Source organism: Triticum dicoccoides, chromosome 7A (assembly GCF_002162155.2).
Source record: "Triticum dicoccoides isolate Atlit2015 ecotype Zavitan chromosome 7A, WEW_v2.0, whole genome shotgun sequence".
Taxonomy (NCBI): Eukaryota; Viridiplantae; Streptophyta; class Magnoliopsida; order Poales; family Poaceae; genus Triticum; species Triticum dicoccoides.
In genome coordinates, this window is record NC_041392.1 from 81,562,579 (window position 1) to 81,575,831 (window position 13,253).

The 13,253-nt window shown below is 42.5% G+C and overlaps 1 protein-coding gene across 1 annotated transcript; it reads right to left on the reverse strand.

Annotated features, from left to right (window-relative positions):
• Positions 1 to 507: 507 nt before the first annotated feature.
• On the reverse strand, positions 508 to 2,182 carry LOC119327404. The gene is made up of 2 exons (XM_037600513.1): positions 1,637 to 2,182; positions 508 to 1,037 (listed from the first exon to the last, which is right to left on the reverse strand). Exons 1-2 carry the CDS (start codon positions 2,134 to 2,136, stop codon positions 713 to 715), a joined length of 825 nt encoding a protein of 274 aa, XP_037456410.1. The 5' UTR covers positions 2,137 to 2,182; the 3' UTR covers positions 508 to 712.
• Between the last annotated feature and the right edge of the window lie 11,071 nt (positions 2,183 to 13,253).

Sequence of the window (13,253 nt, forward strand, 5' to 3'; positions counted from 1 at the left end):
GTTTACACTCTACGGTCCAATGGAATTGAATCATGTACTAAAGTGTAATATGCAAAATGCCCGCTTCGTCTCCAAAATAAAGCTTCTCTTTAGCCTTCATTTTTTTCTTCAAGCCTCCATGGAGTTGGAACAACTATATATGTTCTTTAGAAAAAATTAACACGTATATTCAGTATATGTAGTTCAGATAAACGTTTCCAATTGATATTAGTTCACTTTTCAATACTCAACTTACCACTTTGCTCTCAACGATAAACTACAAAACTAGTTAATGCACACATCCAACTTGTCAATCTGTTCAAGAGTCAATCCCAAGCTTGGTTGACACTAGTTTTCACTAATGAGGCTGGTTTTCACCTTCTTGACAAGCCTATTAGCGTTGTCACGTCACACCTCCTTACATGTAGGACCCACCTAGAGAAAAATGGTATGTTCATACCAATACCACATCAATTTCAGTTGCAATGTTTATACAACAACCATAGTAAATAGTAACAACACATTTTGTTGACTCTCCAAACACACATTTAAATATAATTTAAATCATAGCATCTTATACATGGTATGCCATACAATACTTTGAAGGAAGTTTAAGTAATACTTGTATACTAGTAGGAACAAAGTTCACTAGCCCCTACTACGATGACAACATCTTATCATTCTCACAACATACTACTACTAACTCCTTTTCTTCAGGAAAGACAACTCCAAACTAGAATATATTGTTCATGGTGACAAATGGACTCGAAGGAGTTTGCAAACCAAAACTTGGATTTTGGTTATCAGCACCAATTGTAGATTGCAAGGCGAGTGCTTCCCATAAATTAAAGCTATTTTTGATTTTCCATGGGTCAGCATCATCGAGCTCCACGTCGTTGATGCTATAGCGTTGGCTTCCTGACCGTTTGCTCTGTAGCCTCATGAAGTACTTCTGTGCATGGCTCGAAATCTGGGCTGGAGTCCTACTAGTGACGAAGTACTTTGATATGTCCTTCCATTTTCCACGACCACATGCACTTAACCCATGGAGAAAGAGCCTAGAATAACCATGTTCAAGATGAACTAGTTAGGTTAATTTTTTCAAGGACATATTGATTATTAATATATTGGTGAAAAAAATGCAATAGTTGGAGTATTAAAACTTGTAACCAAATATTAACCCTTGTGCTAGTAAAGGACATCTTTGTTATCTTTTACGATGTTAATAACATAATATGTGATAATAGATGATTATAAATGAAAAGGAATTTCATAACTACCATGGTCATATATTGATAATAGATATAAATAGACCATGATAATACTTGCAATAGTAGTTTCATTCTTTACTATGAATATATAATTAACTACTCCATCTTTAGTTGCAAGTACAAGCGTGGGTGGTATTAATTTATACTGGAAACACAATAATGAAATAAAGTCGGTTGTTCACAAACAAAATAATACATCTTGGTACTATTGTTTCTACGTAAAAATAAAAAACAAACCTCCAATTCATGATAATGAAAACCCACATAATGGTCAATAGTATGCTTTCTATTAAAATAAAATACACCCGACATCTCCAAGCGAATAATCAAAATGAAATAATTTTTTAAATGCTATGGAAAATTAGGAAGGATGAAAGATGAATAACCTGTGTTCCTCTGGGGTCCAATACCCCTTGGCACGTGGTGCAAGCACTGGTTGAGGGATGCAAATCTTATTCTCCAACAGCACCTTGTTCTCCTCCACCATATGCACCTCTTCTTGTATCTCCATGGTTTGCATAGTCTCCAATGGATGACCAAACAAAATACCCATTCCTTCTATGGCAACCTCCTTTTGCAATCCAAAGTTTTTATTCACAAGGCCATCCACAGTGTAAATGGCACCATGGTCACTATTGGTACCATTGTACTCCTTCTCTGGACACTGCAACATATGCATCTCCATAACAAGATCATCATACAAGTCTGTTACCTGTTGCATGGTCTTCCTAGGGAACCATGCTTTGAGATTGGCCACGATATCATGCTTCTTGATCTTCTCATGGTTGGTGCCATCATTGTTGTAGTAGTTGTTGAGACGATCAATGATTGATCTTGCCCCCTCTACCTCAGAGGGGTTCCACTCCTGGTTGACTCTTTGATTCATGGAGGAAATTTGAGGCTTTTTTCGGGGAAAACTTATGAGAGTTGGATAAAACTATGAGAGGTATGATACCGAAAGAGTGTTTGTATGGAGAGGGTGATGCGGAGGGTATGATATTTATAGCATCACCATATAGCAAATATTGTTCTAATGGTAAAACATGATTAAAAGAGTATAAATGCTAGTGACATGTATCTTCTGTATGAAATATTATATCCGATTTATGACATATCGATACTAGCAATTTCATATCTAATTTATTGTCAGTATAGTTTCCGTGGACAATGAATGCATATTTAAATTGTACTAATAATGCCTCACCCAAAATATATATACCGACGTCACATATATGATCCATTAAGTGCTATATAATCAAAGTGTATCTTACTATAAGTCATGATATTACGCTCACTATTTTGACTTGCCATGTGATAGTGTAGAAGGTCAAACACTGACACCAAAGTCTTGATCTTGTCTATCTTCTAAAGGATGTTCTAAATAATCTATAAATGGCACATATTGCATATATATTTCTCCACTCGATATTTTTTCTATGTGCACATCAATTCAATGCACAACAAAAACATTACGATTCAGATATACATATGGTTGACCGGCGAATGATTGCATGGGTGTATGATTCAAGAAAGTTAGGTCATGGGACGAGACTAGTCTTCGCATTAAATTCAAAGATTTAATCCACATGATTGTGTCAAATTTTCATTTTTGCTAAAAAATGAATTATTACATATGATCATCTCTCAAATTTCGTACGGATTTCCTTGATTCCCAAACAAAGCCTCGATATGAACAAGGCTTTCCTATGTAACCATGATGACTTGTTTCATAAAAGATACTAATACACAATTATTATGTTGCACCATACTACGTGAAGGAAAACATATATTAGATAGGTTTTCAAAAGAAAAGAAAAATTACATAACCAGCATGATCGGTACTATGACTTTCACCATTGTTCAAAACTTCCCCATGATAGACCGACCTTATATAGGTGATGGACATAAATTGATGTGTATGTGACTATCAACAAGGTCTGTATCATGTCATGTCATAGCAAATTATTACACATACTTCATGGGCACAACATATTTTCACCTTCATTCTTGTGATCAATCGTGAATTACATAAACTACTTAACACCTTTTGAGTATTCCAGGGTCATCTAGATTGAACCAGTTATCCTTTTTTGACCCATTGCCTGCAAAACATGAAATTGCATAATAATTTTCATCACCTAATTGAAAAACCGACTCAATCTCGCTAGAATGTCTCATAATAACTAGATCTCACTTAAAATCACCCTTACTTCACTGTCCCACAATTACACATCACTTCAATGTGCAGCAGACGCACGTCGCCTCACCATGATGCCCTCTCACCTTGCATTATCGGTGATGTGGTAGTCGAGCACAACCCTGTGTCGCAGTACCATTGTTTCCAATTCCTTTGTCTACGAGGGAACCGCACAATCCTTATTCTATGCAACGTGGTAGTCGAGCACAACCTTACATCATCGTACTGATGTTCTCAATTCCTTTGTTTACGAGGGAACTGGATGCTCTCTATTCAGTGCAATTTCTATTAACAAAGAACATACCACAAAATAATTCAGCTGCAAAAATAATCGGTAATTTTTCTATTTGTATTTCTTTCACTAACGCGTCCAACATTTTTGTATGACACTCATAACAAACTGAATATGCACATGACTTGTGACACTTAACCGGCGTCACATAATATCAGATCGAATCATCACAAAACATGTCGGGGGAGGCTGCTACGGGTGGCCACCAGCTTGTGATGGTCACCGTCATAGAAAATGATCTTAGATGATGGTTCTTTTCCCATCACAACAATTTTCATCACAAGAGATGACATGTTTTATAGTGTCAGAACATTTTTGTCTGAACCTCGGAATTTTTCTCCATGATTACCTCCAGCTTGCCAAATTGTACCTCATGCGATTCGACCTTTCTCAACCGAGTATTGACTTCATCAATTTGGTCTTAGATTTTATTCCCCTTGAGCCCCAGCATTGTCACCTCATCACGCAGAATGTCTAGCTCCTCAACGATCTCATTATGCTTTGTGCGGGTGCCCATGGCCAGATTGAACACAACTCCGGAACTTTGATACATCTCCAACGCATCTATAATTTTTGATTGTTCCATGCTGTTTTATTATCAATCTTGGATGTTTTATAATCATTTTATAGTCATTTTATATCATTTTTTGGTACTAACCTATTGACATAGTGCCAAGTGCCAGTTGCTGTTTTTCCATGTTTTTTACATCGCAGAAAATCAATATCAGATGGAGTCCAAATGCCATGAAACTCCACGATGATTTTTTATGGGCCAGAAGGAAGGCAATGGGCCCTGGTTGCACCTGGGGGGGTGCCCCGAGCGGGGCAAAACCCACCAGGGTGCGCCAGGAGGCCTAGGCGCGCCCTGGTGGGTTGTGCCCACCTCGGTTGCCCCTCGGACCGCCTCTTTGCTCTATAAATACCACAATATTCTAGAAACACTAGAACAAGTGATGAAATATTCATCCAGCTGCCGCAGAGTCCAGAACCACCAGATCCAATCTAGACACCATCTCGGATGGGGTTCACCACCTCCATTGGTTCCTCTCCGATGATGCGTGAGTAGCTCTTTGTAGACCTTCGGGTCCGTAGTTAGTAGCTAGATGGCTTCTCTCTCTCGCTGAATTCTCAATACAATGGTCTCTTAGAGATCCATATGATGTAACTCTTTTGCGGTGTGTTTGTTCGGATCAGATGAACTTCAAGTTTATGATCAGTTATATCTTTTTATATCCATGAAAGTTATTTGAATTTCTTTGATCTCTTATATGCATGATCTCTTATAACCTCGTATTTCTTCTCCAATATTTGGGTTTTGTTTGGCCAACTTGTTATATTTATCTTGCAATGGGAGGAGGTGCCCGGTAGTGGGTTCGATCTTATGGTGCTCGATCCCAGTGACAGAAAGGGAACCGACACATATGTATCGTTGCTACTAAGGATAAAAAGACGAGAACTATATCTACCGCCATATAGATAAACGGATCTTGTCTACATCATGTCATCGTTCTTATTGCATTACTCCGTTTTTCCAAGAACTTAATACACTAGATGCATGCTGGATAGCGGTCGATGTGTGGAGTAATAGTAGTAGATGCAGGCAGGAGTCAGTCTACTAATTCTTGGACGTGATGCCTATGTAATGATCATTGCCTGGATATCGTCATAATTATTTGAATTTCTATCAATTTCCCAACAATAATTTGTTTACCCACCGTTTGCTATTTTTCTTGAGAGAAGCCAGTAGTGAAACCTACGACCCCAGGGTCTTCTTTCTCATATATTTGCTTTGCGATCTATTTTATTTGCACTTTTTATTCAGATCTATTAAACCAAAAATACAAAAATACTTTGTTGCACTTTATTTTATTTGTGATCTATTTATTTAATCTATCACAACTTTCTCCCGTCATCACGCAATTTCTGGTGCCGTATCCCGAAAGGGATTGACAACCCCTTTAAAACGTCGGGTTGCGAGGTGTTGTTATTTGTGTGCAGGGGCTGTTTACATTGTGTTGCTTGGTTCTCCTACTGGTTCGATAACCTTGGTTCATTTATGAGGGAAATACCTACCGCCGCTATGCTGCATCATCCCTTCCTCTTTGGGGAAATACCGACGTAGCTTCAAGCGACATCAAAAGGAATTTCTGGCGCCATTGCCGGGGAGGATCTTCAACACATACCAGGTTCCTAATCACAAATCTCATCTCCTTGCAATTTACATTATTCGCCATTTGCCTCTCATTTTCCTATCTCCCACTTAACAAAAAATTGCCATTTTATTCGCCTCTCTTTTTCCGTTCACTGTTCTCTTGCTTTCTAGTCTCGATGGCTAGCGTCCCTACTCCTCCTTTGTCACCAGACTTTGAAGTCTTGTACTTCAAGCAAAGACAAGGAGAAAATTTGAAAGATGCCTGGTATAGTCTTATGGAATCGTATCGTATTTCCAACTTAAAGGGGGACGCCAAGGTTTTGCTTCGTAATTTTTACATAGGGTTGGCTTTGCATCATAGACAACTTCTCGATTTTGCCGCTAAAGGAAATTTTATTGAACTTGATGCCAATACTGCCTATGAAATCTTAGAGGGAATTTTGGGAATTCCACCTCAAAAGAAGGGGTTTCATTTTACCCCCGAGGGAGCTCAAATGCTGGACAAACTTGGTGATTTTCATAAACATATGGTTGAAATACATAAATATAATGAACCCCTCAAACACCTCAATGGTAGTATCAATCACATGAATACTCTGATTACTCTTTGCAACAAGCGATTGGATATTTTGGATCTTAAGATGGTTTCTTTTCCGGAGAATTTAAGAAAGCGTAAAGAGCCTCCCGGGTTTGAGAAAACCCTTACAAAAGTTGCCAAAACTTCGGAAGACAAAACTTAGATCCTTGTTTTTATGCCTAGCTAAGGGCGTAAAACTATAGCGCTTGTTGGGAGGCAACCCAATGAATAAAATTTATTTTTGCCTTTTTTTCTTTCTGTTCTTGAGTGTTAGCACAATTATTCTACTGTTATGATTGTGTTTTTTATCTTTTAGTAGTGTTTGTTCCAAGTAGAACCAATAGGATCTTCTTGGGTGATAGTTGTTTGATCTTGCTGAAAAAGACAGAAACTTTGTGCTCACGAAAATAATTGTTAAAATTCACCAGAACTTGATAAAATGCTAATTCTTTTTGCAGAAGATCAATATACAAATTATCCAGGTTTTCCTAGTTTTTCAGAAATTTTGGTGTTCCAGAAGTATTCGAACAAATCAGATTGCTACAGACTGTTCTGTTTTGACAAATTCTGTTTTCTTTGTGTTCTGTGCTTATTTTGATGGCTCTATGGTTTTCTTTGATGAGTTTTTTCCATAGAAAAGTTGGAATAAAGTAGATATAATACAAAAAAAAATAAGAATTTGTTTGATACAGCACTTATAGTAGTGGTTTATTTTACTTACACTAACGGATCTCACGAAGGTTTTGTTGAGTTTTGTCTGATTGAAGTTTTCAAGTTTTGGGTTATCTTACGATGGATGAAGGAAGGATGTAAGTGCCTAAGCTTTGGTATGCCCCGGCATCCAAGCTATTATCCAAAAATGAGCAACCAACTAAGCTTGGGGATGCCCACGAGTGGCATCCCCGCTTTCTTCCAACAATCGGTATTTTACTCGAGGCTATATTTTTATTCGTCACATGATATGTGTTTTGCTTGGAGCGTCTTGTATGATATGTGTCTTTGATTGTTTTATTTTGTGTTTTAAGTCATCAATCCTTGCTGGACACACCTATTTGAGAGAGCCAAAATCATGTCATGACTTGTTAGAATTTCTTTCTATGCTTCACTTAAATCTTTTATGAGCTAGGACTTGCTCTAGTGCTTCACTTATATATTTTTGAGCACGGTGTGCGTTGTTATTTTGAAGAAATGCTCTCTCGCTTCACTTAGATTTATTTGAGAGTTAGTAAAATTTTGAAGAAATTCTCTCTTTCTTCACTTAAATTATTTTAAGAGAAAGAAATTTTGTTATGCTCATGATCTTCACTTATATTTGTTTGAGCTTATGAAAAGCAACACATGAAAATTAGTCCCAAAGTGATAGATATCCAAGAAGGATAAATAAAAAGAAAATGTCATGAAGATCATTGGACAAAATAAACTTGATTCTTAGTAATAGTTTTGAGATATAATGATGTGATATGTGAGTTATGTTGATGAGTAATTGTGCTCTAGTAAGAATATCGGTGTTGAGGTTTGTGATTCCCTATGCATGCACGAAAGTCAACAATCATGCAATGAAAATTATATCCTACCTGTGGTGCATTATTCGGTGTTAATTATGCTTAATGCTTGCTTATGAGATTATTCATTTCTTGGTTGGTCACTTCCCAATCTTTTGCTAGCCTTCACTTTGCACTAAGTATGATCTCTACTTGTGCATCCAAAATCCTTTAAATCAGTTTTGCCACATGAGTCCACTATATCTACCTATATGCGGTATTCTTTTGCCGTTCTAAGCAAATTTGCATGTGCCATCTCTAATTTTTTCAAAATAAACTTCTCTTTTGTGTGTTTGTTTCGCTCATGGAACGGTAACAGGTGGCTAATATTTTCCATGCTGGATGTGTTATTCTCAAGATGAATGTTTGTTCACTTGTCACTACAAGAGAGTAAGGCAAAGGTCTTAGGGATGCCTAGTCCCGAAATGCAAAAATAAATTTACTTTATGTTGTCAAATAAGAAATTCCTTGGAAAGTGTTGGTATGGAGGGCACCCGAGGATACAATTAGCCATGGAAAGTGAAAGAATGGTGGAAAAAGGAAGAAACTTTATTTTCTGTTTGGGAACCGCCTATGGCATTCTAACATGGAAAGTGTTGGGAACTCTAAGTCGTTTTCGTCGGTGGGATGGATACACCTCCCAAAATGTTTTTATCTCTAATCTTTCGCTTTGAGCTCTAGCACCTCTACAAATCCCTACTTTCCTCTGCGAAGGGCCTTTCTTTTACTTTACGCAATTTTTATTTTTAATTTGAGTCTCCATCTTCTCTTATAAAAAGCACCAACTAGGAGGCAATATGATCGTACTTAAGTGTTGGGTGTAGTTAATATTCGAGTGTGTTCCATGAATGGATCAATGTTTGAGCATGATGGGCTAGGGATAACTTATTTTAGCGTTGATATTTTGAAAGACATGGTTGCTTGTTGATATGCTTGAGTATCTAAATTATTATGTCAAAACTAGACTATTGCTTTGAATCACATAAAAGTCCAATTTTCCATGCTATAAAGAAAATAATATGATATGACATGATGAACAACACTCCACATCAAAAATTCTATTTTTATCACTTACCTACTCGAGGACGAGTAGGAGTTAAGCTTGGGGATGCTGATACGTCTCCAATGTATCTATAATTTTTGATTGTTCCATGCTGTTTTATTATCAATCTTGGATGTTTTATAATCATTTCATAGTCATTTTATATCATTTTTGGTACTAACCTATTGACATAGTGCCAAGTGCCAGTTGATGTTTTTCCATGTTTTTTACATCATAGAAGATAAATATCAGATGATGTCCAAATGCCACGAAACTCCACGATGATTTTTTATGGGCGAGAAGGAAGGCAATGGGCCCTGGTTGCAACTGGGGGTGCCCTGAAGCGGGCACAACCCACCAGGGCGCGCCAGGAGGCCTAGGCGCGCCCTGGTGGGTTGTGGCTGTCGGCGTTCTGGGAACGGGGGTCCGCAGACTTGCCTGCCTGCGGCCCACAACATGGCTAGGCAGCAGGCCGTACGGCCCATCTTTATCAACAAGGCATCCGAGACCCTCGCGAGGGTCCAAGCCTCGCGAGGCAGACGACGCAAGACCTCGTCTGGAGTGGCCTAGCCAGGCAGGCTCACAAGGAGCGGAGATATCAAGGCAGGGCAAACCTCATGAGGCTCTCGTGACGTGAGCCATGACGAACGGTGCTAGGCGGGCGCCGGTGCGTGCAGCGTCCTTATTTCCTCTTTGGTGCTAAGGAGGCAAGCGCATGCGAAGAGTACCAAGGCATCAGGCAAAGGTTGCCATATTGGTGCAACAAGACCAAGACCAGGAGGACAGCAAGGCGGAGGTCATCATGGAGCCCAAGACGGCGTCACCCCAGGGCTTTTCGCAGGCGAAGACTGCTTTTGTCAGGATAGCTTGTACTAGCTGTCCCCCTTCAAATTTGCCCGCCATCATTGGCTCCCTTCCCGCTCGATATTTGGGAAGAGGACCAGGGCCCCTATAAATAGGACTAGCCACCGCAGTAGGAGGCAACTGAGCCTAAGCTAAGGCATCGGATCGCCAAGAGATCAAACCCTCACACCACAAGTTAATACGCACAAGAACACCTCTACCTCGGGAGGCTGTTCTTCCCTTGTACTATTCATCATCAGCCCAAGAGGCAATCCACCACCACCACACTGGAGTAGGGTATTACACCACAACGATGGCCTGAACCAGTATAAACCCCATGTCTCTTTCTGTGTTGTGAGTTCGTCGAGTTCATCCGCAAGATCTTAGCGAGCTAGAGCATAGATCGATAGGAGGGAAAGACTTCGCGCGGACCCCAGTGTTCGAACCTTAAGGGTTTTCCGGAACCCCACATCCGACATTTGGCGCGCCAGGTAGGGGTGCGCCGGAGCCCCCTCCACCAACCTGCGCGCAGTGCCGCCGCGCATCGCTCCCATGGCAGGAGCGCCACCACCCGCTTCTGCGACTGACACCAGCAGCAGGGGGTCTGGGTACTGGGCACTGGCCCTGGCCCCCGCCCTACGGCAGGTGCGATGGCCAACCAAGTTCAAGCCAGAGATGCCGCCACGTTACGACGGCGCGGCAGATCCGGCATCGTTCCTGCTGGCATACGAGGAGGCCGTCCTCGAAGCCGGAGGCGACGACAAGATCATGGCCAACTGGTTCCCCATGGCCGTCGCTGGCGAGCCACGCGTCTGGTTGCTCACCCTCCCAGGATCCACGGTGGCGTCCTGGGAGGAACTCCGCAACCTCTTCACCGCACACTACACGGTGCCGGCGCATCACGCAGTCGCGGTGCTGCTGGGTGGCTCCCAAGCGCCGCCTTCAGATTGCCACGTCAAGCCTTTCTTCCGTTAGATTGGAGCAGCCTCAAAGCGCCCGGGGGCTCCGCCGGCTTGGGCTTCGCTGAAGGCCGACCTCACCTTCGACTCAGAAGACCACCCCGGCTCCACTGCCGGCTCTGGCATACTCCCAATGCTCTGCACACCTACCATCTGCAACGTGGCCGTCACCAAGACCCTCATCGATGGCGGTGCCGGCCTCAACTTGCTCTCCGTGGAAGCCTTCAGCCTCCTCCACGTGCCAGCCGAACGGCTTAGCCTCAGCAAGCCTTTTTGGGGAGTGGGTGGTGGAGCTGCCTATTCTCTGGGGCAGATCCGCCTCCCTTTCACCTTCGGCACACACGACAACTACCGCACAGAGCTGGTGGACTTCGACATTGCCCGCATCGGTCTCCCATACAATGCCATACTCGGGTACCCGGCTCATGCTCAGTTCATGGCGGCGACTCACCCGGCCTACAACCTCATGAAGATGCCAGGGAGCAAGGGCGTCCTCACCGTCGAGGGGGACACTAAGGAGGCAGTGACGACGCTCAGGCTCGCCTTCAAGGCCACGGCGGCAGCACGGACAACAGGCGCCAGTACGCTCGAAGCCAAGGAGACCGCGCCCGCCAAGAAGAAGCAGTTGTTTACCCAAGACAAGGCTGAGACCAAGCAGGTGCCGGTTGACGAGGACGGGTCTTCAGGAGCCACCTTCACCATAGGAACCAGCATTACAAAAAAATACACTTCCGTGATGATACGTGTTTGTCACAGTAGGTCGCGTTTTTTGTCATGCATGTACATCCATGATAAATTTATCACAGAATCAAGATAGTCATACCTGTGCTGTCGTAGAAGTGTTCCATGACATTACCAAAATTATCATCACGGAAGTGTCCACTTCCATGACAATAAATCATGCGTCACAGAAGTGCTTTCGTCAAGGGTGACCGACACGTGGCATCCACCGTAACGGAACGCCGTTAAGCTATCGGGTCAGGTTTTGGATCCGATAACCCGTTAACAGCCCCGACCAATGGGGATTTTCCACGTGTAAAATCATCATTGGCTGGAGGAGACACATGTCAGGTCCGCGTTGGCACATGTGTCACTTATCCAATGGGCGAGACGCGCCTATGATATGTTGACACGTGGACCGGCCCATCAAGTTTAATTGGGCCGGCCGAACTGAAGGCCCACAAGATTTTGCGGACCATAATGGGCCGGCCCAGCTAAAGGCCCATGAGATTTGGCGGACCATAATGGGCTGGCCCAGTTAAAGGCCCACAAGATTTTGCGGGCTATAATGGGCAGGCCCAGGTAAAGGCCCACAAGATTTTTGTGTGCCATAATGGGCCGGCCCAGGTAAAGGCCCACAAGATTCTTGTGGATCATAATGGGCCGGCCCAGCTAAAGGCCCATGAGATTTCGCCGATATTAATGGGTCGGCCCAGCTGTAGGCCCACAAGATTTTGAGGACCCTAGTAGGCCGACCCATTAACTGGCTGCCATGTTTTGGGCCAAATGTCGGCCCATATTTGATCCGGTCCATTAATGGCCTGCCATGCTCCGGGCCTAATAGTGGCCCATATGAGATCCGGCCCATTAAAAGCCTACCACGTTCTGGGCCAAATTATAGCCCAGACCAGGTCCAGCCTTTTAAGAGGCTTTGGGCTCAATTATGGCCCATATCAGATTCGGCCCGTCAACTGGACACTATGCTTTTGGGCCCACTTGCTAAAGGCCCACTTAGTAATTCGACCTGATATTAGTTTTGGCCTGTTAAGGGCCCGTTTAACATTTTGGCCCTATATTAATTTCGGCCTGTTAAAAGCCCGTCATATAGTTGGGCCTAACTACGGCCCGGTTTGCATCCGGCCTGCTCGCAGCCGATATCTGATTGGGGAAAACAAGGACCGAGACAATTTTGGCCTGTTAAAAGCCCGTGATTTGATTCGCACAATCATGGGCCGGGGTTCATTCGGGCTGCTGTCGGCCCGTGAGCTGTTCGGCACGTTTAGGCCCAACCTACATCGTGATTGCATGACGGCCCGATTATGTACCGTAATTTTACGGTTTGGCCGGTTTACTACGAAGACAGGATATATATACAGTTAAATAAATGGAGCATCGTGAATAAGAAAAAACCTAGACTATACAATAAAGAAATTACGGCATATTACATCCACTGGGCATCAAAGTTCGCCACTATGATAATGAAGCACAAGCACACATCAAATTACATACACTGGGCATCAAAGATTGCCACCAGTGCAAATAAACACGCCGACAAAATAATATACAAAACCGACAGCACTTCAATAGAGTTCAAGAAAGGTCAGCCCTGCTGGGGAGCTGCAGCGCAAGCAGCTGAGCAAGATGATGAGACTGCGCTTGTTCAACACTTATATCTTCCTC